We start from the raw sequence: 23,569 nt of genomic DNA, 5'->3' as shown, positions 1-23,569 counted from the left end.
AGAACTTGCCTACACTTCTTGCTTGCAAACCCCACAGTCTTTGGACCTCAGGTGTGGTAAGGTAACGGCCAGTTTCGCTTTCTCCGCAGCCAAGCAAGGCAGATTTCCGTGAATTAATTAGCTTGTTGAGAGATTTTCAAGCTGCGGTAGTGTGAGTGAGGCAAATAGTTACTTACAAATACCTACAAAGCAACACTATCGCGCTGGGTGTTGGTTGGTATTCGCTTCTAACGGAAGTGATAGCTTGGTTTTACAGGCTGTGGAGGCCGCCTCAGGACTAACTGTTTGTTCAAAGCCGCTACAGCCGGTTAACTGGTTTCGTGGAATTCGAGCTGGGAAATGCCTTGCCGAGGACACTGGAAGAAATGTATGGCTTAATTTGTGACAAATTGACATTTTTAATGACAAACTGACCTCTTCAAGTCGATGCCTGTCACAAAATTAACCAATTAGCAACACAAATGTGTCCATTGTCGAATTACCTGATTCCAAAAATCTGATAGTTCCGCATTCAAAAGCTGCACGTACGACCAGCTCCAGGAAGCGCCATTGACGTCCTCCTCCTCTTCAAAAAAATCCGCCTTGCTGTCGTCGTTCCACCCCGTCGTCTTCTACACTGCCAAAACGCGCTGGTTCAGTAATGACCTCAATAACCGCGTCTCTGACCATGCCCGTGAGCTTACTTTTGCCTAGCTAGTTAGTTGTTGCGCGTTCAAGACGCTTTGCTTAGTGAGAGTGAGCAGAAGGCGGCATTGCCTCCCACACTCTCCTCCAAGTATCTATACCACCCAAACCCGCAACCCCCTTGCTGCTGGGGTATGGTTTCACACATACAGCGGTATGTGTGCGCGCGCGTGCAGGCAAGTTGGGTTGATTGACGTGGAAACCAAACCAGCTGATTGCGAGCGTAGCGTTGGGTGTGTGTTTGTGTTTGTCTAGGCGGAATGATGATGGGAAGGGAGTGCGAAATGGGCACTTGGGCACGTACAGCGTTTAATTGTAATTGTAGTGTTGGTCCTTTTTTGTGATTTTTGTTGACAACATCATTTTTAACGTGTTTTATGTCTTCAAGATTATGTAAATAAGCGAAATTGTTTTTCAAGCAGAACTTTTGTTGGACTTTACCAAACTTTATCATTTTTGAAGTGGACTTTTAGGACACCAAACTGAATCGAATGGAACAAACCCGTACAAAATCCGATCAGCCAGTGTCGAGAAATTTGGGTGAAAAAAAAATATGTCTACACACCCACACAGACATTTGCTCAAAAATGTTATATCAAAAGACCGGATCTAAAAAAGCATAATCTTAAATTTTCTGTAATTTAAGGCTGGATTTTGTTTTTTTGTTCCCAAATAAAGTGAAGCAGAGTGTCATAACAAAAATCATTTAAGCTTCTGGCCAAAAAAAAATCAGGCATTTTTAAATAAATAAAAATAAAAACTCTTATAAATCTAAAATTTGAAATCTAAAAAATAAATAAATCAGATAATTCAGCGATTTAAAAATTCTAAAATTGGCTAAAAAAAATCTAAGATTAAAAAAAAATAAACTCAAGTTATTCTAAAATTTAAAAAAAAATCAATTTTCAAAAACAGTTCGTACTCTATTCAAAAAACAGTATTCGATTATCCGAATTCCCTGCCTGAAATTTAAATAGAATATTTGATTAATCCGAGGTTTACATAAATCGAGTACAGACTGAGCTTTTCAGATGTTTTTTTTTTAGAATTGAAGAATGTTATACTTTTATTAGCTTATATTGTTCGAATTTTTGAATTTTCATGTTTTTGGATGTTAAAACTTTCAAATCTAATCCAGACTCGATTATCCGAAATTAATTAAAAATATTTTTTATTTCGCTTTTTTATATTTTCTTACTTTAAATATCATATTACAGTTCTGCGAACCAATTTGAGTAAAATTGGAATAATTGGTGAAAAAAAAAACAAATAAAGTTTCTAAATATTTCCATCACCCCTATTTTGGTCGCCATCTTGGTTTAATAATTCTGAAACACTCTACAGTATTCTGTGGGTATGGAATTTCTATTATTTTAAATCCTGGAAAAGTCGGGAAAAAGTCGGAAATTCAAAAAAGGTATTTCAAGAGCCACCCTAAATCTTTGAGTTTTACCTAAAACGATTACGGATTGAGTTTTTAAGTAGATTTTGAAGAATTTTAGAACTTAAGAATTGAAGAATTTTATAATTTTATTATCTTATATTTTTAGAATTTAAGAATTTCATGTCTTTTGATTTTGAGTTGTGGTATTTTCAAATTATTAAACCATTGATTTTTTTTATTAATGGCAGGGATGTAAAAAAAAATCGTGATTTTGTTTTTGTTTAGTTTTTGTTTTATTTGGAATTTTTATTTTGAATGTTGCGTTTTTTTAGGGAGGTCACCAAAAGAACGTGCTGTTTTCCTTGACCACGTTCCTTCCAAGCTCCGTACTCAGCTTAAATATTCTCAATATTTTATCTGTCCATGATCGGATGAAGGTCCAATGTACAATGTACGCATTCTTTCATTGAAACTAAAAACATGCACATTGTACTAAAAATCAGAGGAAATCCAGTTTTTCGCGAAAAGTTGGCACGTAATTTTATAACGTTTATCGGAGTTTTTTTTTTTCGAAAATTCCATATTTTTTTTTAATTTTTGGGTGTCTTTGAAAACACACAAAAAGCTTTAAAAATAAAATAAATTATTGGAGCGCCATCTTGAGTTTCATGTTTCAAAATCTTATTAAAACATTTTTAATCATTTTTTGGCTGATAGTTTAACGATTTTCGTTGTATTTTCTATGATGTTCACAAATTTTCCAAAATGCATTTTCATCACTTTTAAGCTATTGATAGGGGAGAGTGGAGAGACTTGATCCCTTTTTTTGTATCGGACATAACTCTGTCATTTTCTCATAAAACTATGAACTTTTTGCAAGAAATAAAAACTTTTAAAAACATTCAACTATGATAAGGGTATTTCATGAGATGAACTCTTCGCATCATGCCAAGCGATTTAAAAAAATATTTTAAATCGGCATTTTCAAAACGTTAGGGGTAACTTGATTCCCCTTTCAACATTTTGAAGAAACCTTAAGCAAAATGTTTCTTATTCATCCATACTTTTAATTTTCTATAAGTAACAGCAATTTCATATAAAACCTATACGTTTGTGTTCAAAATATTACAAGTTTAGCATTTAAAATGTATAAAAACTTAAAATATTCTTTTTTAGACCAAAATTGAGCATGTTTATAAAAGCTGGTAATTTTTGTTTACAAAACTTTTGAAAAATTGTTCAAACTGCAGTAAGTTATGTACAACTATACTAAAGGAAACTATGTACGAAAACCCAGCCTAATTTATTAATGTTGAGGCTGATTCCAGTGACTGCACTTTTTTAAATAATTGATTGTAAAAATAGTATGACAATCAATGTAACGTTAAATGCGTAAGGTCTTCCTAGTTGATAAGTTTATCAAACAATTCACGTATAAAAAATAAATTAATATTTTTTTAGTGTATTCTATACATTTAAAATAAAGAGAAAAGATCTCTTGGAGGTTTTTTGCAGCACTTTTTAGAAAAATGTGTGTAACTCAATCTAAACATTTTTGAATTTTTTTCTCTGTTTTCTACAATGAGTTTAAGTAAATTTCGCATAACTTTCTAGAACCAAGCTAATTGTTTTACCCACATGCTGACGAGATACAGGTTTGGGATCAAGTCTCCCCACTCTCCCCTATGGTCTGTTGTGTTATTGTTTTTTGAAGTGGCTGTAGTTCAATTACACAGAAAAAAATCAATTCTCGTAATCGTGAATTAAATTCACGAGTGTGAGAACCAAGAAGGAACTTTTTCATGAGTATGGTGCATTTGCACTATAAACGTGAACATATTCCTTCGTGGTTCTCGCATTCGTGAATTTTATTCATGATTTCGAGAATTGATTTTTTTCAGTGTAAAATGCAGATTTATTATCGAACGAGTACTGTAGAGAGAACCATTCTAGATTTTTATTTTTAAATATCCTATAAGTTATTGTATTTCATATAAACATATGAACATATGGGCCATGAAAAAAACTCTGAAATTTTACATAAAGTATAAATTAATGAAACTGAATCAAATGATACATTTTACCGATCTATAATCAATTAAATCATGCCAACTGCTTTGTTGCTAAAAAATACAGTCCCGACTCGATTATCCAAAGCCTCGATACTCCAAAGTTCGATTATCCAAAGGTTTGTATGGGATTTCGGATAATGGAATCATAAACAAAAAAAGTTTGTTATAGTTTTTTTTCTTTTTTTTTTAACATTAAATTCGAGTTCTGCGACTCCACTTTTGTCAAATTTGAATAGTTGATTGCCTATTAAAGTACAAAATGCATGTTTTCAATATTTCATCATAGCCATTTTAGCCGCCATCTTGGATTTAAAAATTCTAAATCACTTAGTTTATTCTAAATCATTTAGTTTATGGGTCATAATTATGCTCAACCATCAAAAATGAGACAACGAAACATTTTTTTTTCATGATTCGATTATCTGAAGTATCGATTATCCGAAGTGACATCTTTCCGAGGCGTTCGGATAACCGAGTCTGGACTGTACCTGGGAATTCACGAAAATAATGCGATCCCTAAAAATATCTCCGAACGGAAAACATCGGGCCGGGAAATTGTACGCTCCAAAACTAATCAACGAATTATTATTCCGATGATTTCGAAACACCAAAACTTGCACAAAGAAATAAAATGCTATTACTAGGCGTCGTCATCGCTGTGTCGTCGCACGTGTCCATATTTGCATAAATTTCCAACGCTTTCATTATAGTTGGTGTCGACGTGTTCATATTGTTACCGTAGCACAACTATAGTGTGAAGGTCTTCCAGTGACATCATCGACGCCCGGAGGTGCCCTCCTTAGGTTCATCGCGACAACCTCCCCACGGTCGATTGAACTCGCGCCGGGTCAACTTCCTCGACTATACAGCTGCAACTGCGCTGGAGAGACGACGCACACGGAGTGGATGTCCTTGTGGTTCGCCCCGACGCCGCCATCGCCGTTGTCGTCGCGTCATTGAACTTCACCGTACGACGCTCTCCGACTGCTGCGATCGAGTTCAAGGACATTGTCATGGTCCAACTGTGTGTATGCTGGTGTGTGTGTGAGTGGAACATGCTGCTGATCGCCATATGGCCAGACAGAAAACCTCTGAAGATCTGCAACGAAGCGCGCGGGACGATAATGGTCCGCGCTGCCGTCCAGAATTCTGGGTGTCATTAAACTCTTTCGGGACGTGCGCGCCATTCTGCGGAACGGGTTTTTACTTGGACCGCAGGTTGACTCGTTGTTGGGTTGACCGAGCGTGAGCGTTCGGAGAGCGGAGGATTTCATCATTGTCGTCGGGATGAACAGCACAGCAGCAGCGAGATCGTCTTCGTTCTTTTAGTGTTTTGAGGGTTTTTTTTACTTTTCATTCTTCCTACATATGTGGTTCGAGGTGGGAACGAACTGAACGCAGGAAAGGTTAGTGATCTTTGCAGGTGGGGATGTTCAAAATCTTAGTCTGACAGACTTATTGTATAATATTCTTTAAATCAGTAATAAGAACATCAAAGAAATCAAGCTTCAATAAAATAGGTTTATCTCGGTTTACTCAATTTCAAGCGAATTAATACCAAGCTTAGTTAGGTTTGTTTTTTAATCAAGCAGGCTGCAATCAATTATTTTTTCAAAATTAAAAATTTAAATAAAAAATATAAAAATTGTAATAACAAGCTATAAATCTCAACATTCAAATGCAAAAAATGTGTTTAAAAATGCATTTTACACTAGTTCAGTTCTTTTGCAATCATTAGTTTACAAAAAAAACCTAAGATTTGACGAAAACACAGGGTCGCAGAAGTCAAATTTTAGGTTAAAAATGATGAAAAGTCCATACTTCGATTGTCCAAAGCTACTCAGAAACCTTTGGATAACCATCTCAACGAATCATCTATGCGGTTAGCTTTAGGCAGTTAGCCTGGCCGTTAAGAAAAGAAGGATATTTTACAAAGTAATCGCTTCAACATTCTCAATGATGCTTTCGAAAGGATGGCTGTGCCAGGGTTAGTTAGTTAGTTAGTTTCTTTGCCGTAGTCTACAAAGGAGGTATTAGACTACGGCAAACAAACAAAAAAAAACTTGCACTTTTTGACAATTTGTCTGCTTTGTTTGTTTGCCTGCATTTGTTTGCAGAACCGTCAGCTTTCAAACGAGGCCTTTTACGAGTTTGGCAAACTGTCAAACATGAGAAAGTGCGAGTTTGTTTGTCATAGTATGATACCTCCTTAAGAATTTGGAGGTTATCTTAAGTCTTGACTTCACAATAAAAATAAATAAATTCAAAATATAAAAATAATCGGATGAGGGGGCATCAAATTTGAAAAAAAAAACATGTCCACGTGGCTTATGGAATGGATGGTCCCAAAAGTAACTAAAAAATCTATTGAAGAATTCGACGACATTTTTTTCCGCTAGGTTCGCTGTTGTTCCAGCGGTGTTCGGAATGACAGCCCCCATACATTTTGAGCAGTTTTAAGGGAAAAAATGCGTTTATAATGAAAAATCAAACATTTTCAGAAATGTGGGGTATTGCAAAAGTGTGGCAATTTCGCTAACGATCATAATGCGTGGTGAATTGTAGCGATTAATTGTGACTGGTATTTTATTTAGACGATTTTTCTAAAAAGATGATCGATATCTTGGATAACTTAAGTTATATGTTGCAAAAGTTAAAAGTAATAATCAAATGTAATGTAAAAGTGTTTAAACATTACTTTTCTTCCTGTTTGACCAACATATTGATATTTAAAAAGCTTTTTGGTGATTTTTTGGATTTTTTTTTGGAAAAAAATCGAATAACTGGTCATATTTTAAGAAAATTATTGTAATTATGCTGTAATATGACTCTAATAGTTTGTTCTATCAATAATACACACATGAGGAGCATTATCAATCAATTAAATCTTATTCAAATCAATTTTTCAAAAGAGCTTTTTGGTAAATTCGAGGAAAAAAGCATGAAAAATTAACTCAGCCCCTATGATTTATACATCATTCGATCCGTTTTTGCAATTGCCACACTTTACAATAACTTTCATCGATGTTAAAAATATTTGAATGAAATAAAAATCAAAAACTGCAAAAAAAAATATATATTTCCGAGCACGCTGTCATTCCGAACATCGTCGCGTAGTGCTTCTACTCGCCACCAGGATGCGTGCATGTTTTTGTCGAATCACTCAATTGAATTTTAAAACTCATATTCGGTTTTTGCAAAAAAAAAAAAGCTGAAGGAGGTATTAGACTATAACAAATCTGGGTGCTGAATAGTGGTTCGCAAAAAGAGCCTCAATGTTGAACTGTTAAAGTGGAACCAATTTACTGTTCGCCAAAAGTAGAGAGTATTGTTATCGATCATTGAAAAATGCTTTGTTTTTTTTCTGCGAGAATGACAAATTTGTGGCTTTTGAGGACCTGGAGTTGAAGTCAATAAATCCGTCAAAAAGAAAAACATCTTCTAACCGATCGAAATTTGAGAAAAAAAACACACAGTTTCACAGCATATAAGTAAAAAATTAGACAAAATAAAACATAATATGTTATATAATATGTACCACTAATTATAAAACAGCTCATTTAGCAGGCCAAGTGCGAATGATGCTGATGATACCTCTTCAGTTGACGCACAGGCGAGGAACATCCTGGAAGGAGCGTCACTGACTACGTCCGTAGTCCTGTTAGATCATCCGAATTGATCAGAACAGTATAGCTCTGGTTCCTCGCAAGTGTCCTATTTTCTTACCTCCACGTTGGCTTGGTTTTCATGATGACCTAGCTGGTGGCCTGTGGAAACGGATCGTAAACCTTTGACCACCGCGGGTCAGAGTCGAGACGGCTAAAAGAAAGGGGCGCGACAATGTGGGAAAGGGAAGTAATTTGTGATTGTAGACGGTATTGTTTTGATTCGCAGTATGTTGAGTCAACTGCTGTGGATGTACCTGAGCATCGCAGAACGGGGTTTCTCTTCTTTCCATTTCTGCTAACAGCTATCTTCTAATTATTTTGTTTCACTGATTTTCTAAAACGGCTTCTGTTTACTATCCTCTATTTGATTTCGAGTTTACTCATTTGATTCTCTTATTTCTCAACGCTTTTCCACTCTATTTTACCAATTGATGCTGCTGTAACAAACTTTCGGCTTCCCTTAATTTGGCAGCGATGTAAATTTTGTTTATCATGTGCCTTTTCTTTATTTATCTATTTGAATAATTTCTCATCTTCCCTGTAAATTGCCCTCAATACAATCTAACCTTGTTTGTTACCTCTATTTAATACCTATTGTTAATTTCTTTATCTACTTCATAAATTACTATCTTTCTTTTACTATTGATTCTTCAAATAGTATATTTCTTTCACTGTCCATTGTTTTCAATCTTCACCCTTTTCTTCAAACAAATGAGGTTCGAGCCCTTACTCAATTTTTTGAATGATCAAAGAATTAACACAAATATTACTATTGTACTTTTAAAAAACTTTTCTAAAATGCTTAGGACCAAAATATTGTAACAAAACACCGCGACAGAAGAAATAGCAACAGATAAACACGACTCAACACTAGGGAAGATTTTAGGAGAAAACAATACACAGTAAATAACAATTAGTTTTTGAATTCAAACTAAAAATAAAACAGTTTTTGCTTTAATGAAAGTTGTTAGGCAAACTTTAAATGGTTAGGCGCTTATACTTACATCAAACCCTACGTAATGTACCACCCCCGGCCGAGTTAAAATGCGTAACCGGAAAAGAAGGTGTGCATGCCTGGCACGAACACTCAAAGCGTGTTCTAGCGTGTCGCTCGTACTGACTCAGAGCAAGGGTGAGATGTAGGTGTAAGGGCAGTGCGTGTTCGTCGGGAACCTGGTGCATAAGATCGGTCAAGGCCCGTTCTTACACTGAAAATTGCGAATTGCGAATAATTATAAAACAGCTCATTTAACAGTAAGAAAAAAGTCATGCTTGTCCTTGAACAGCCACCTACTTTGTAGATGTAAACAAAGTGGGATCAATCGAAAATCACGTTACGCATTCTCTCTATTCATCACCCAGTAACAAATGAACACACAAACTTTGACATTTCACCGGAAGCAAAGCAAGCACGCCCCAGCAGCTGGACACCGAGTTGCGGCTGAGGACAAAAGCAAAGGCCAGCAGAGCCAACCAAGATTCCTACACAATCCCCCTTCCCCTCCCACGCCTTGTCTTTAAAATCAATCCCTTCCCTACTAACCCCGAGTAGGCCGCGGGTAATCGGCTCCCCTCCCACTAACATTTACACACAAGATCCTCTGTAATTATTAAGTCAAATGTAATTACAAAAGCCGACTCGGTCCTAACCAGGTCCCAGCACCGAAAAGGACCTAATAAAAATAATTTTATGAAAAAAAAAAACTTCGACATTTTTCCTGCTTTGTTTGTTTGCCTTCATTTGTTTGCAGAAACGTGTCTGTCAATCACGAAAACTTGCGAGTTTGTTTGTTTGTCATAGTCTAATACCTCCTTGAGTGGTTTTGGATGTGCATGTTAAAACGTTTTAATCATTTGGATAGATTTTCAGGTGCTCATTCGATCCGGTTTGGTGTCCCAATGTCCGATTTGAATTGAAACAGCCTTGCTGATGAGACAAAAAGTTTGAAAGTTTGAAAAAAAACCTGTGTTATTATTTCGAAGATCTCTAAACTAAATATTCCAAAAATCTCAAACAGAGATTCTCATGTGGTTTTAATTCGTTTTAGAGTTTATTTAATGCAAATTATAAGAGGGAGTGAAAAAAAGTATAACCGTTAACTTTTTGAAGTAGATTGCTTTTTTCCTATTTGATATATTTTAAAATTACCACAACCTGGTAAGGCAGTTATGAAATTTGATTATTCCGTTGCATTTGGGTCATTTCCTAGAACTGCAGCTTGAGTTTCAAACTTACCATCTCACCAGGAAAGTGACTAACGCTTTTTCTACCTTCCCAAAAAAAAAACACAAATCCTGCTTCCGATCAAAACAAAACTTACCAGTGTCTACCTCCAATGACTCACACCTTCGTCGTGCCACACTTTCACGGCCTGCAAGCAACCTGCAACCGTCCGCAATATCAAAACTGGTCCCCCTGCCTGCCTGAGTCATCTTTGGACATCCTCACACCACCAGGCCTTGTCTGACTACCAACATATCTACCAAGCTCTTTGTTTTCTACCGCTGTATTGGTGCGAGCAGACGTTTGAGTTGGGGTTCAGCTCGGCACGATCTAGAGAACCAGTCTCAGTAGCTGAACAGTATTCGTCCGTACAAGATCACGCGCGTGTGTTTCCGCGAATCCCAAGAGAAGCAACTAAGCAGCTATAAGGGACTGATTAAACTGAGAACTGCGCTGCAGTGAGTTTGTGATATAATCTCAACTCTGAGACTCTGAAGAAGCAGCGTTTGGTGCGTTGAATTGAAGTGTGCGCGCGTTCAAGTCAAGGTTGGTTGTGTTGTTGGAGAAGTCGAATTTCGCAATCCATCTCTAAACCTCTCAAGTGCCACAAATTTTCCACTTCTTCGCCCAGCGACCATTGCCCTTCTCAACTCTCGATGGCGCAACGTTCGTTTCCAAGGATTTCCGAACCTTTTTGATTGAATAGTTGAAGCGCGTAGGCTGGAGGAAGCTGAAGAACGCGCAGGGTGATATAACACACGCTTCGTGGGTGACCTTTTTTTCTGCTGCGATGTAACGGAATCCTCTTCTACGCTGTTACACGCTTCTCGCCGGCTGACTGTTCCAGAAGTTCTTGGAAGCACACTGACGTACACGGTTGATGACGTCACGGCGACGTTCCTATTAGTACACTGGATCGAATGTTGAGTCGCAGATAACGAAGTCAACAACACCCAAAGTTCACGACTACGTCGCCGTCGTCGCGGTGTTATAATTAAATCTTGCTTGTTGTGTCAACAAAAATTCGAACGCCATACCACACAAGTCGAGACTAATGAAATTTTCTCTTTCTCTTCTCCCTTTCAGACTCGTCCAGATTTCTACGGACCAAGTAGCGACAAGTTCCGCTTGTAAGACAGCGACAACAGCGCGTTAGTGTGTTTGTGTGTGTGTGTCTGTGTAGTGTCGGTCGGTCGGTCGGTCAGGATTCAATTTCCGGTCGGAACAACGCGGGGGATCACCGCCCCACCAACCGCCGTTAGGATTCACCGCTCAACGTACGCGCCGTTCGAACCTACGTCGTCGTCTTCGTTGTCAGGTGCAGCGCCAGCTCGTCGACCGGTACTGAGGGCAACGCAGCAACAGCACAGCGCTGCTGCCGGTGGGTCCGGCACCATTCCCGGAAAAATAGAAAAGATTGCGGTTCCGTCGTCGGTTGGGTTGCGGAGCGCGTATCCTAGTGCTGGTGGTCCGTTGCCAACCTCCAAGACGGAAGACCCCAGGCAAACGGGGACAGAGTCTCGTGCCACGGGGAGGGAGAACCACATCCCCCCCGCTAGCCGACGCTGGGTCCCTCCCTCTCTGAGACCGCAACATGGACTCACCGAAGAGGCCAGAATTGATTCGATCTTTCGAAAAGTACGCGGTATTCTGAACAAGCTAACCCCCGAAAAGTTCCAGAAGCTGAGCGATGACCTGCTGAAGCTCGACCTCAACTCTTCCAAGATCCTGAACGGAGTGATCCTGCTGATATTCGACAAAGCCCTCGATGAACCCAAGTACTCGTCTATGTACGCACAGCTGTGCAAGCGTATCGAGAAAGAACTAGAGATCGACATTGACAAAACGAAATCGAGCACCTTCCTGCAGATTCTGCTGAACGTTTGCCGCGACAAGTTCGAAAACCGCGTCCAGTACAGTGAGAAGATCATCAATTCGGAGCTCGCGCTCACCGATGATCTGGAGGAAAAGAAAAATGTGGCCAAACAGAAGATACTGGGCAATGTTAAATTCATCGGCGAGCTGTACAAGCTCGACATGCTCGGCGAGCCACATCTGCACAAGATGTTGCGCTCGCTCTTTACCAACAAGTCCGGCGCGTCGACGGAGAAAAATTGCGAGGACATGGAATGTCTGGCACAGCTCATCAAGACCTGCGGAAAGAATCTGGACACGGAGCTGGGAAAACAGCTGATGGAGCAGTACTTCGACCGGATGGAACAGTATTCCCTGTCGAGCAGGTTCCCGCCACGCATCCGGTTCCTATTGCGCGATCTGATCGAGCTGCGCAAGAACAACTGGACACCGCGGAAGGTGGCCCGCGTCGAAGGACCGGCTCCGATTCAGGAGCTTACCAACGAGGACGATCTGGTGCTGCGGCCTTCGTTTGGCTCGCGCGGTCGTGACTACCGCAACCAGGAGCGCAACAACGAACGGGACTGGATCAGCAAGCTGGGGCTCAACTTTAACGATAGCTTCAACCTGCTGAGCGTGTCCAGCCCATCGTCGCTGATACCACCCTCGTATTCATCGCCGTCGGCCAACGGCTACGGCGGCAACCGCGATCACCGGGACAATGGCTCCGGCGGCGGCGGTGGCGGCAACTACGGACGCATGCACAACAACCGCAACGGAGGCCAGAACCAACACAACAACTACCACAACAATGGCGGCGGCGGTAACATGCGTTACAACAACAACAAGCACAACAACCACCACGGAGGAGGTCGGGACGACCGTCCGAATCACCACCATCAGAACAACGGTGGACCCAACTCGCACAACTCGTACTCCAACCGCGACAACCGCGACGGAGGTACTATGAACAACAACAAGGACCTGGCGCCGCGCTTCAAGCGCAACCTCATGACGCCCCAAAACCCCGTCGAGGACCTGCAGATGCGACCCACGGCCAACAGTCTGCTGTTCAAAACGCAAAACATGAACATGAAGACGCCCCAACTCCCCATCTCCCAGTCCTCCTCCCAATCCTCCAAATCCAACCAGTACGGAACCGGCCCAGCCCTCGGCGACTTCCCCTCCCCGCTCACAACCCGAACCCTCCTGAGCGAGCAACGCGCCGCCGCTGCCGCTGCGTCAGCCCCTCGTGGAACCTCCCCCAACTCATCCTCATCCTCCTCATCCACAAACAACCTGCAATCGTCAAACAACGGCTCGCAGAGCTCGCAGTCCCCAGCCCAGCAAAACTCTCTCAACAACGCACCATCCTACGCGGCGCCCTCCCCCTACCAGACTCCGCAAGCCCGCAACGGCCTAGGCGCTCCCAAGTCCAACCCGGCGCCAGCCTCGACCACCCCGATCAACAACATCCTCCAGAAGGAGCAGGTCATCATCAAGCAGGCCTCCGCCGACAAGGCGGAAAAGAAGAACAAAAAGGACAAGGGCCCCAACAAGGAGGAGTTCATGAAGAAGGTGTCGACGTTCGCCGCGGACGTGCTGCTGGACAACCTGCGCAAGCAGCTTGAAGAGGCCGAAAAGCCCGTTGAGAATGGTGACGTTAAGGAGGTTGTCGTGGAGGTCGTCGACAAGACGCCAGTCGTCGCCGACCCGGACACCGTCAACGAGGCCGACCTGAAGGAGGAGGCCAAGTCCGAGGACGACAAGTCGTCCGAGAAGGGTGACGAAACGCCGGAAACGAAGAAATCCGACGACGAAGAACCAGCCCCGACCAAGCCGCCAGCCCTCATGGACGAACTGGTGCACGCGTTCTGCGACCTCAAAGTGCCCGAGAAGTTCATGCGCGACTCGGTCACCAAGATCGTGGCCGAAGTGCTCGACAAACCGGAACCATTCCACGAAAAGACCATCGAGTTCCTGCAGAAGCTCCGCAAGGAGAACAAACTCTCCAACGGAGCGCTGCTCGAGTCCTTCAAGGCGCTCGTCAACTCGATGAACGAAAAGGAAAAGACGATCCCGAAGATCACCACCATCGTCGCTTCCCTGCTCTGCCGAGCCGTTTCGGTGCGTCTGTGCAAACTCTCGGACGTGGCCAACTACACCGACAACGGCGCCCACTACCCGCTGTTCCTGCTGGTGCTGCAGCAGCTGCACAAGCAACTGGGCAAGCAACCGCTGCAGGACCTGTTCCAAGCCAGCAAGGTCAACCTGATGAGCAGCCTGCCCGAGTGCGACCGCACCAAGGACCGCATGGCGGAGATCCTCGAGGATCGCAACCTGAGCTTCCTGTATCCGCTGCTGCGGGTGCAGGCCGAGCTGTGGAAGCAGATCCAGGCGGACTCGAACCCGCAGCAGTTCTACAAGTGGATCAAGGAGAACGTCGAACCTGGGTGCTACACCGACCCGGGCTTCATCACGGCGGTCATGACCGTGCTGCTCAAGTACATCACGCAGGTAAGATTGACTCTTAACGCGTCTCTTCAAATGAATTCTGAACTGATAACAAAATTTAATTGGTTAGGAATCGGCCAAGTGCGCGGACGAGAAGCAGTCGGTGGAGAAGGAGATGGACATCCTGAAGAAGTACTGCCCGGTACTGAACGCGTTCCTGAACGGCAACAACGACCTGCAGCTGATTGCGATCTACGCGATGCAGGTGTACTGGTACAGCATCGACTTCCCGAAAGGTGAGCAATTGGCGCGAGATTTCATTTAACCCCCAGAAATTAGTATTTTATTTTGTAATTAGAACTTTATTTTGTTTATTTTATAAATTGGCTAAAATTTGATGAGTACTTTCTCCAAGTACGGTCCATTGGTTCGTTCATACAAATCATCTTACCATTTTGGCAGCTGTTCGCACAGAAATGCTATCAAAATATTCAAAAATCACGTTCTTCAAAACGAAGTTTATAATCGATTTGGTGTCTTCGGGATAGATTGTAGAATTCATAAAAAAACTACACAAAAAAAAAGAATTAATAATTTCCACTTGAACATTTGTGTGCGAAAAATGCGTAAAAAATCAAGAAATAAAAAAAATAGTTTAGAAATTTAATGCTTAGTGCTTCTGAAAGTTACAAATCGGTAACTCTAGAATTTGTAATACAAAGCAATTTAAAATGTATAGATCATTAAATTGTAGATGTTGAAAAGTCAAGAACCTTTTGCATGTTTAAAAGATTTTGAAATTAAAAAAAAATCTAAATACATACATTATTTATAAAAAAAATCTTAAATTCGTAAAATTTTAGATTCATAAATTTGAAAAAATATTGTTTTACCTTTATTTTTTTTCAGTTCTTTCTTTTTAAATTCGATAATTTGAAAATTTCTAAAATTTAGGCTTTTGCTAATATTTTTCAAAGCCCTATTTTTTTATTAAAATTTAAAATTTGATTTTTTTAAGGTTGCACAGCAACCAAGGAAGTTGTTGTCTTCTTATTCCAAAATTGACATAACAACTTTTTTCTTTTTTTTTTAATTTTTTCATAAAATATTTTTAACAAAACAACATCAAAAATTAGATTGATAGTTCCGGTAGTTTTGAAAAATACTGAGATGTGTGTAACAAAAATCTTGGTACAATTAGCTCTGATTGATGGGCACCGTTAAATAAACACAGAAAAAATCCTCAAAATTCTGAACTTAGGAGATTTCAAAATCCTTAATTTTTCAAATTCATGAAAAAATACAACAAGTTAAAACACATAGGTTATAAAATTTGAAAAATTGGAAATTCATGAATTTCTGGAGATCGTTTCAAATATTTTGGAAATCTAAAATCGTTATATATTAAAGTTCTAAATAAATGAAATCTCTCTTTGAAAATTCTAAAATTTGTGAATTTTTAGATTTAAATATAATAAAAAACTAGATTTTAACCTCTGCTTTTTTAAATTAAGTTTGTAGGCTGTAGTAAATATGTTTTTTTTTTCAAATTCAGGATTTTTTTCAAATCGATAATTTTAATTTCTGAAAATATGAAAATAATAAATTCTTATTTTTTTTAACTCTTGAATTCTCAAATCCTAAACTTAGCAGATTTTCAACTTCAAAATTCTTGAATTTTTGATTTCCTGATTTTTTTTATTCTTAGATTCCAGAATTCGTGAAATTTAAAATATTAAAATTCTGCAATTCTTTTACGTATTTTGAAATTTAAAATACTAATATTACATATTTTCAAAATTTAAATTAACTCACTAATTCTGGAAGTTGAAAGTTTTTGTTAAAACACTAAAAAAACATTTTTTTTTATTCTGAAAATAAAAAAAAAATAATAAAGGAAAAGAAAAATCTGTCAGAGAAATTGTAAAATTTGGGAATTTTCGGAAATCTTAAATTCTGTTTTGCAATAATGAAGTTAGTTTTTATAACCTCACATTTTTTAGTCCTCAGGTTTGATCATGTAGCAATTTTTTTCAGATTTTTTTTTTAGGTGTGATTCTCCAATTTTTGATCTCTTGCATTCTCAAATCTTGAACGTAGCAGATTTTCAACTAAAAAATTCTTGAATTATTGAATTCTTGATTTTCTCAGATTCCAGAATTTGTAATTTGTAATTTGTTGTTTTATTGTAAAATTTCAAAATTCTGCCGCTCTCAAATTCTTTTTTTTTTAATTTAAAACGCTTTTCAAAATTAAAATTAACTCACGAATTCTTAAAATTTAAAAATTTTCAAATAAAACAAAAAAAAATAATTCAGAATTTTTAAAAATATTGATAAACGAAAATAAAAATGTGAGAGTTGAATTGTGAAATTAGGAAATTTTCGGAAATCTTAAATGCTGTAAATCTAAAATTCTAAAAATTCTTTAATAAAAAGATGTTTGAATACTGAAGTTTTATAATCCAAAAAAAAGTGTATTTCCGTAATTCGGATAAACTATAAAAATTCAATTCTGAAATTTGGAAAATTTATGTTTCTTGATGTTTACCATTTTCAAATTTTTGAGCATCAAAATTTTAAATTTTTGCATTTCTTAAATTCTAGTATTTGACCATATATTGTATATTTATATGACTCTTTAATTTTCAATTTTCAAAATTCTTAAGCCTTTTACTTTTAAATTATATTTCAAAAATAATATTAATAATAATTTAATAAAATATTAAATTTCAATTCTAAAGTTGGAATAAAAATCATGTTATTAAACATTTTAAAATATAAAATTCCGAAAAATCTAACCTAATCGAATCTAACGCAGACGCATCCGGTCCGATGAAACGCCCCAAGTTCTTTTCTTGTCAATATAAATAACTGTAGTACATTTGAAAATACACGAAAATGTATTACAAAAATTTAAGCGGCCAGCCCTACTTCCTTGGGTTTACCGCAAATAGGTTTCTGTGAACGGATCACATTTCACAGAATCAACAGGAAAGGAAGGATGCGTGGACATACAGTACCAAACGCTCCAATTTATTATTAAGTTTTAGAACTCTTTAAATCGTATTTTATAATTTAAGAACAAAATTCAAAACAACTAAATTTCAACCATTTTTCCCCTCAATTTCACAGGCGTGCTGCTGCGCTGGTTCCGCGAGTGCTACGAGCTGAGCGTGATCGAGGAGGACGCCTTCCTGCGCTACAAGGAGGACGTGACCGATCTGTACCCGGGCAAGGGCAAGGCGCTGTTCCAGGTGAACCAGTGGCTGACGTGGCTGGCCGAGGCCGAGGACGAGGACGAGGAGGATGAAGAGTAAAGCGCGAAGGCGGGAAGAATTTGACAACAACAAATGGCACACAAACTGATTGAAAATTAAACACACACACTCACACTCTCAAGAAGAAGAAGATGAAAAAGAAACAACAACTGAAAACAAATTAGGATGATTTATTTTATTTTACTGTAAATCTTTTTTTAATTGTATCTTTTTTGTATTTTATTTTAAACTCTCGGATAAAATTATAGGCTTCTTAAATGGAACGTTTTTTTTTTGTTGTTTAGCAAACGAACGTTGATTTTCTTTTGTTACTTTTGCGATGCGATTGAAGGAGTGACCGTGCACACACATCTCTATAAATACACCGTGTAAACAGAGCAGTTTAAACCGGCGCGACCGAGGTCGCGTGGAACCGTAAATAGATCAATTTGTATTTGTGCTAATTAAGTGCGAGCGAAGAAGTAGTTTGAATGAAAGTGCAATTGAAATGCTCCCCGACTCCCCTTTCTTGTAATCACTAAAAAGTAGCTGCGTGAGTGCTGCGAGAATGTGACACGTTACGTGAGTGTGATTTCTGGTGAATCGTTAGCGTTTAATTTCTGTGTATTTTAGGGAAAACTACTAAATCTAGCAAGTCTTGGCAGAGGACGGTAATAAACTTGTGTAAACTACGTGGTAATTTAGTAGGAAAAAAAGAGATAACAGTAATAAAACAATAGCAGATTAGCCGTTTGATTGGAGATCGTCTGCGCACCGTTAAATATTAATCGTTCACATCCACTCACAGACAAACACACGAGCGCGTAGTTCCCCCCTAATCTCACCCCCCAAAAGCTGCGCAGCAAACGGTAAATAAAAGTATAAAGTAAATAGACACACGATACCAATTAACTCTAGCGTAAACAGCGAGGAAAGCGGTTGTTGTTACTCCACGTGTCCCCGCGCACGTGCGCGACCCCAATCAACCATCCCCCTTAAAAAAAGAGAGTCTTCTTTGCAACGTGAGAAAGTCATGCGAGAAAAATAAGCAACCATTCAAGCAACAACAACAAAATAACAGGAGGCGAAACATTGCAAATAGAGAAGACTGAGCGAAACGAAACGAAGAAAACTGAGCAACTAATTTCAACGTTTCAAGCAAAATGCCACGATTGATGAACACACGAGAGAGAGACAGAGAGAGGCGATTGGAAAGTCGTCGTAGCTTGTAGGTAGATTAAAATATGATGAATATCTAGCTAATTAACTAAATGGAATTAATTTCATCACCTCCCCCAACACCCATCAAACTCTGTGTCATCGTCATCATCACTTCTTCGTCCTCACCCCCTTCACCTTCTCAACAGCCTTTGCAAGTCACACCTTTAAGAAAAAAAAGCCTTATTATTTATTCCAACACCGATTGTCTTTCGTTCCACTTGATTTGATTTTCTAAAAATGCATCAAACCACACAAGTGAAAACTTCCTGTCCGGGCGTGCTAGAAATGCGCGTCCTTAGACGTTACAAATTAATTGTGATTTCATGCAATACACACACAAAAACCCGCATTGTGTCAGCGAGAGTCGGGTAAGATTAATTTAGCATGATTATAACCAAAAAAAATTAAAAACAGACATGGAACTACCACAAAATGCTGCTAATGAGACAGTTTTATAAATTATCCGAGTCAAGTTCGGCGAAAACAGTAATAGGAAACACGATTCTTATAGCGAGCTAGCGAGTGAGAGAGTGAATTAAAAAAAATTATGAGCGTGTACGAAATCGATTAATTATTCAAACATTCATAACACACACAATTATCAGATACCAACACACAGCAACAAGAAAAGAATTACGAAGCATCAGTTGATTGCGCGAAACATTTAGCAGAAATTATAGAGAGAGCCTCACCTGTCGAGAGCAGCGTGGTGAGAGAGAGTGGAAAGAATTATTATAGTTATTATCATTAATACTAAACACATCAACAAAAGAAGAGAAGAGAGAAAAAAACACACACACAGTTCGATAGAAAAGATACAAACAAACAAAAAAAACATTAAGAAAATCTCCCCAAAAAAAGTTGAAAATTACACACACACAAAAAAATACAAAAAATAAAATCACAAATTCGAAAAACCTCCAAACCATAACATCTAGCTTTTTTTATTCTATAAGAAAAATTGAGAACATCAGAATCGTGATCAAAATTAAAATAGACAGAAGTTTCAATAGAATTTTTATCATTAATATATTTGAAAAAGGGAAGTCATACCCTTAATTTAATAGCCAAACTCTGATTTTTTTGGCACCACTCAATTTTTTTAAGACCTAATTAAATTTCCATTCAAACTTCCCATATTTTTACCAAGCTTGGGAGTTAGGATGTCAACGAAAAGATTCTCAAAAATGTTCAATACAACACTCACCATTATAACAACGTTTAACAAGTCCTAGTTGCCGCATCTATAATTTTAAAATTTAGATTTTTTTTGGAAAGGTCCTATAAAAAATTCTTATAGACTCAAGTAAAACTCTGGAAATAATAAACTTTAACATTTTTGAAAAAAAAATAATAATAATGTGAGGGTTCCAATATGTTACTTTATCAAAACGCTTTTAATTTTTTTTTTTCATCTTAGACCATTGCCATTTTTTGTTTTGTATTTTGGAAATGATGAGTTGAATTTATTCTAATTTCTAATTCATTAAAGTAATAATACGCAAAATAAAAAATACATATTTTTTTCTCCCTTAAGTGAGTTTTTTACTATTTAGGCGGTTGCAAATATTGTTACAGTCCAATAAAGTCAGATGAAAATATCTTGTCCTTTTTCATGCAATATGTAGGAGAACCGAACCGCACTAATTATCCATACAAACTTTGGACAAAAACCATTCGGTTCAGACAAACTATTTTTGAAAAAATCAAAATGCACGTGATTTTGGGGACCCCAAAGTTCATGCTTCCCCTCCATTTTAGTCCGGGCAGAAATTTTGTTGGTCGACGTTGTTTTAAAATTTTTAGCTTGCAAAAAAAAAAATGCGAAAATAATATTATTTTTTTGCAAAACATGTACTGCCGTTCAACGCATAATTGGGTACTAAAGCCCTATGTCAATTTTTATGTACAACGGTAAAAAACACGATTAAAAACCATTTCAGATAACTTTTTTTCATTTTAATGCAATTTTTTTCGGGAGGCACAACGTCGTGTGATTTGTTGCATTAAAATAGGTTTAAGTGTTCAAAGTGATTAAATTACTGTAAAAAAGTCCTTCCTATATCATCGTTGATCGAAAGGCACGCTGGCGGTTTAAGTTGTCTGGGTAGTCGTGGTGCAAAATCACATTCATTTAGTATTTAAATATCTGTGCGCGAGTGTTTTGGTGTGCTAATTAGAAAGCATCGTACCTCGGAGGGCTCGGCGACGGGTTTATTATGGAAGTCCTCCCCCATAGCATCGTAGCTCGGGAGGCATCGAAAAGCTAATACCTTATCCTACTAACAAAAAAAAAAACATGTGATGTTTGAAGGAGACGCTGTGGATTCAACGGTCTCAAGCGGTGTCAACGGGTATACAGCGAAAAACTATGTGCTTGATGAGTCTGCAACTTCAACTATCGGACTAACATTCCTCCCTTTTGTTGAACTGCAGGCTTCTTGGGAGGGCGCCGGTATTGACTAATAAAGTAGAGATCTTCAGAGGTTAAACGGGTTAAACAGTGAACGGATGGTTGGCTCCCACTGATCTTTTTTGATTCATTGTTTAACTTGAGCTGATCTGTCAATAACGGAGTAGCAGCTCATTGGCAGTCAACCATGCTCATGCTCACAAAAGCTTGAAATAAAATTTGCAATGGCCTAAACACTGAACAATAAAGCAGGGCTGCGGAGTCGGGTCATATTTCAAGCGACTCCGACTCCGGCTTTCTGAGTTAAGCCGACTCCGACTCCGGCTCCGGCTTTCCACAATTTGTTGACTCCGGCTCCGGCCTACCAACTCTAGCTGACTCCGACTCCGACTCCAGCTTTCCAAATTTTGTTGACTCCGGCTCCGACTCTGACTCCGACACCTAATCTGTATTTTAAATATTGAAAAAAAAAAAAAACGCATTTTAAGCACAACAACTTTCTGAGTAAATTTGTATTTTGTTGTTTAAAAAAATGGAACATTTTATTTAACTACTTTAAATTTAAATTCATTTTTTTTAAGTCAATAAGCCAGCTACACTAATTTTCAATTGTTTTTTTCAGCAAGTTTTCATTTATTTAAAATTTCAGTAGTGCAGATTTCAGTAAATTTAACTGAATTCAGTAATGAGAAATTGGTGTTCAGTAACTATCAAAGATACCCTGGTTTTGAAAGAAACAATTTTCAAAGTAATTATTTGTTGAAGCTTTTTTGAATTTATTTGAGAAGACGTACTTGTACACACTTTAAACATACAAATCATGGAAAAATTCTAATATTTGAAAAAATAAAAATAAATTATATCCATTATATCACCCCGATTTGAGGCGTTTAAAAAAATTAGACTTGTTCAACGATATTATTTAAAGATCAACACTTTAAGAAATTTCGCAATTCGCAATTCGCAATTTTCAGTGTAAGAACGGGCCTTGACCGATCTTATGCACTAGGTTCCCGACGAACACGCACTGCCCTTACACCTACATCTCACCCTTGCTCTGAGTCAGTACGAGCAGCACGCTAGAACACGCTTTGAGTGTTCGTGCCAGGCATGCACACCTTCTTTTCCGGTTACGCATTTTAACTCGGCCGGGGGTGGTACATTACGTAGGGTTTGATGTAAGTATAAGCGCCTAACCATTTATAGTGTGCCTATCAACTTTTATTTAAGCAAATACTGTTTTATATTTAGTTTGAATTCAAAAACTAGTTGTTATTTTACTGTGTATTGTGTTCTCCTGAAATCATTCCTAGTGTTGAGTCGTGTTTATATGTTGCTATTACTTTTGTCGCGGTGTTTTGTTACAATTTTTGGTCCTAAGCATTTTATAAAAGTTTTTCAAAAGTACAATAGTAATATTTGCGTTAATCCTTTAATCATTTCATAAATTGAGTCAGGGCTCGAACCTCACTTGCTTAAGAAAAAGGTGAAGTTTCAAAACAATGGACAGTGAAAGAAATATACTATGTAAAGAATCAATAGTAAAAGAAAGATAGTAATTTATGAAGAAGATAAAGAAATTAACAATAGTTAATGAAAATAGATAACAAACAAGCTTAGATTATTGTTATGATGGGCAATTTACAGGGAAGATGAGAAATTATTGAAATAGATAAATAAAGAAAAGGCACATGATAAACAAAATTGACATCGCTGCCAAATTAAGGGAAAGCAGACAGTTTGTTGCAGCAGCATCAATTAGTCAAATAGAGTGGAAAAGCGTTGAGAAATAAGAGAATCAAATAAGTAAAATCGAAATCAAATGGAGGATAGTAAACAAAAGCCGTTAAAGAAAATCAGTGAAACAAAATAAACAGATGATAGATGGTAGCTGGAAATGGAAAGGAGAGAGGAAACCCCGTTCTGCAACGTTCAGGTACATCCACAGCAGTTGACTCAACATACTGCGAATTTAAACAATACCGTCTACAATCACAAATTACTTCCCTTTCCCACATTGACGCGCCCCTTTCTTCTAGCCGTCTCTACTCTGACCCTCGCTGGTCAAAGGTTTACGATCCGTTTCCACAGGCCACCAGCTAGGTCATCATGAAAACCAAGCCAACGTGGAGGTAAGAAAATAGGACACTTGCAAGGAACCAGAGCTATACTGTTCTGATCAAGAAAGATCTAACAGGACTACGGACGTAGTCAGTGACGCTCCTTCCAGGATGTTCCTCGCCTGAGCGTCAACTGAAGGGATATCATCAGAATCATTCGCACTTGGCCTGCAAGATCAACACTTCAAGAAATTTGTAGAGATATTGTAAACATTG

The 23,569-nt window shown here is 38.4% G+C and overlaps 1 protein-coding gene across 1 annotated transcript; it reads left to right on the top strand.

The window, feature by feature from the left end:
* The first annotated feature begins 11,176 nt into the window (after nt 1–11,176).
* On the top strand, nt 11,177–19,655 carry LOC6034181 (eukaryotic translation initiation factor 4 gamma 2). Its single transcript, XM_038250537.1, has 3 exons — nt 11,177–14,403; nt 14,471–14,636; nt 17,475–19,655. The coding sequence occupies exons 1-3, from the start codon at nt 11,821–11,823 to the stop codon at nt 17,657–17,659; spliced, it is 2,934 nt and encodes a 977-aa protein (XP_038106465.1). The 5' UTR covers nt 11,177–11,820; the 3' UTR covers nt 17,660–19,655.
* Nucleotides 19,656–23,569: the final 3,914 nt, after the last annotated feature.

The sequence above is a fragment of the Culex quinquefasciatus genome, chromosome 2 (assembly GCF_015732765.1).
Source record: "Culex quinquefasciatus strain JHB chromosome 2, VPISU_Cqui_1.0_pri_paternal, whole genome shotgun sequence".
NCBI classification, from domain to species: Eukaryota; Metazoa; Arthropoda; class Insecta; order Diptera; family Culicidae; genus Culex; species Culex quinquefasciatus.
The sequence above is the reverse complement of the archived record's forward strand: the minus strand, read 5'-3'. Positions and strand labels throughout refer to the sequence as shown.

Excerpts from the sequence above, each read along its gene's own strand:
- LOC6034181 (XM_038250537.1), top strand. The coding sequence starts at position 11,821 with ATGTACGCACAGCTGTGCAAGCGTATCGAGAAAGAACTAGAGATCGAC. Across the intron at positions 14,404-14,470 it reads TGCTCAAGTACATCACGCAG|GAATCGGCCAAGTGCGCGGA; the intron begins GTAAGATTGACT and ends TTAATTGGTTAG. Across the intron at positions 14,637-17,474 it reads CAGCATCGACTTCCCGAAAG|GCGTGCTGCTGCGCTGGTTC; the intron begins GTGAGCAATTGG and ends TCAATTTCACAG.